At 32.5% G+C, this 2,500-nt stretch overlaps 1 protein-coding gene across 1 annotated transcript in view; it reads left to right on the top strand.

Moving 5' to 3' along the window:
• The first annotated feature begins 1,795 nt into the window (after positions 1-1,795).
• Positions 1,796-2,500, top strand: part of LOC119584896 (extracellular protease inhibitor 10-like) — a 2,634-nt gene continuing 1,929 nt past the window's right edge. Inside the window, 3 exon segments of the mRNA XM_037933519.1 lie at positions 1,796-1,859; positions 2,308-2,399; positions 2,402-2,462. Coding sequence (XP_037789447.1) covers positions 1,796-1,859; positions 2,308-2,399; positions 2,402-2,462 — 217 coding nt within the window.

The raw sequence follows: 2,500 nt of genomic DNA, 5'->3' as shown, positions 1-2,500 counted from the left end.
ACCCAACATATATATATTTCACACTTTATACATATAGAAAGACATAAACACTTAATTTATGAATACCTTGAGTTACCTCTTGGGGGTAAACCTACTTAAAGTTAAAAAAGCTAATGCTTGTGTCATTTGTGTATCATAGTGCTCTAAGGTAAGTTCATAATTATAGAGAGGGATGTGTGTTTTAAATGAGAGAGAATAAAAAAAAAAAACGCGAAAGTATATAAATACACATAATACAAGTTATGAAGTTTACATATAGCGCATCTTATCTCGGGAAAATATCAACTGCCGGCCTCTGGTTTATAATCTTCCAATTAAAAAAAAAAAAAAAAAAAAAAAAAAAAAAATAGTTATTTCAATCTCATCAGCTGACACTCAGTATTTTTACTTACATGTATCTGGCATAACCAACAATGTTTTATTTAGCGCTTTATACAATTTTTATTTACGTTAGTTAACTTGACGTTAATTATTCCTTACAAGTAGATAACTCTCATTTAAAGAATATCTAATGATTTTTTTTTTTTTTTTGCTTATTATAACTCACACGTAGCTTTCTTTAATTGAAAAAAATTATATAAATAATAATTATTTAGAATATTATTTAGAATGGTATATGGCTTGTTATTTTTTTTATGGCCTGGGACTGCTGACCCCGCACGCCTGATTATGCTTTTTTTTTTTATTATTGATTGATTTTCTTTTTAATAAACATGTCACGTGATTCATAGCAAGTTTTCAAACTCGAAATAGGACTTCTTTATATGTATATATTTCTATTAATGAGCTCATTATATTTATATATATAGTTTTTAAATAGCTGTATTATAATTATATAAGGATCCTGTGTCAGATATTTTGATTTTATACAATACCTTTACGGTCCAATATGTCAATTTTCTCAACACACACACACACACACTTATATAATATATATATATATATATATATATATATATATATATATATATATATATATATATATATATATATATATATATATATATATATATATATATATAATGTTAAATTTACTTAAACGCTAAATCTGCACTTACTTGTTCAGTATGATCGGTGTAACTGTATATTATAATAATAATAATGATAATAATAATAATAATAATAATAATTATTATTATTATTATTATTTACCGACTTCGTATATACCTATAGGCCATACAAAGCAGATAAAGTGACACATGATGAGAAAATCTGTGTTATGTCCATGAAAGGCGTATCAAAATACAACAAATGCATATACTGCACATCTGTATTAATTTATGCGTGTGTCGGAAAGTGTGGTTACATTAATGCATTCTAAGAAAGAACTTTTATATATATTTAAGGTCTATGTCCGCATTCTCTAGAATATTCATTTTAGCTTGAGAAAACACCGCTGTGTCCTTGGCTACAAAATACTGTAGTAATGAGTCAAGTGGGATGAGTCGTAAAAGTTATGACTTTGTGGCTTCATTACCTTGCCTTTGCTTTTATTTTTCTTTTTATTTTTTTTCTTTTATTTATTTTGATAATGAAGCAACTGGTATTAGTTTGCTTTTTCTTATTTGGCTTTAGAAATTATACCTAACTAGTTTCATGTGTATAAACACATATACAGGACAGCGAGTACATGCCAGTACACACACACACACACACACACACACACACACACACACACACACACATATTTATACATTTACATTTACATTTGAATTTAAGAATCTGTCACACACACACACACACACACACTACCTGCAGAATCCTTGGACTGATTTCGATTCTACAATACAGGAAAATGATTAACTTAATAGCAGTTTTAATGGCAATGGCGACTGAGGCGAGAAGTCAACTGGCAACAGGTGAGTAGCGGTGCGAATCGTGTGTACTAAGGGCGAAAGAGGAGAAAGAGGGAGTGACAAACAGAGAAAAGGGAGTGAGGAAATGGGGACGAGAGGGAATGAGAAAGAGAGTGAAAAAGAGTGGGGGGGGGAGAGTGAGAGGAGGAGAAAGGGAGTGAAAAGGGGTGGGGGGGAAGGAGAGAGAGAGAGAGGAGGAGAAAGGGAGTGGAAGAGAGGGAAGGAGAGAGCGATGATAGGGGAATGAGAGAGGGAAAGAGTGATAAAGAGAAAAGAAAAGAAGGAACCAGAGAGAGAGAGAGAGAGAGAGAGAGAGAGTAAGAGACCAGAAATATTGAAAGAAAAAATATATATATAAACTAGTGAAAACAAAAGAAAAAAATAACCAAAGCAAAACCATAACATTACTAAATCACAATTAACCCCCCCCTCCCCCCATCCACAAGCACAGGATACCTACCCCCACCGGCCTGCCCCCAAAACTGCATCCAAGTGTACGATCCAGTGTGCGGTAGTGACGGACAAACATACTCAAACGACTGTACACACTTATGGTGGCAGCTTGTGATAACCCTGCACTCACGAAGATAAGCGATGGAGAGTGTGGTAAGTGATAACTGTTATCGTTTGCTGTTTGTGATAAT

This window comes from Penaeus monodon, chromosome 3, assembly GCF_015228065.2.
Source record: "Penaeus monodon isolate SGIC_2016 chromosome 3, NSTDA_Pmon_1, whole genome shotgun sequence".
NCBI lineage: Eukaryota > Metazoa > Arthropoda > Malacostraca > Decapoda > Penaeidae > Penaeus > Penaeus monodon.
The sequence above is the reverse complement of the archived record's forward strand: the minus strand, read 5'-3'. Positions and strand labels throughout refer to the sequence as shown.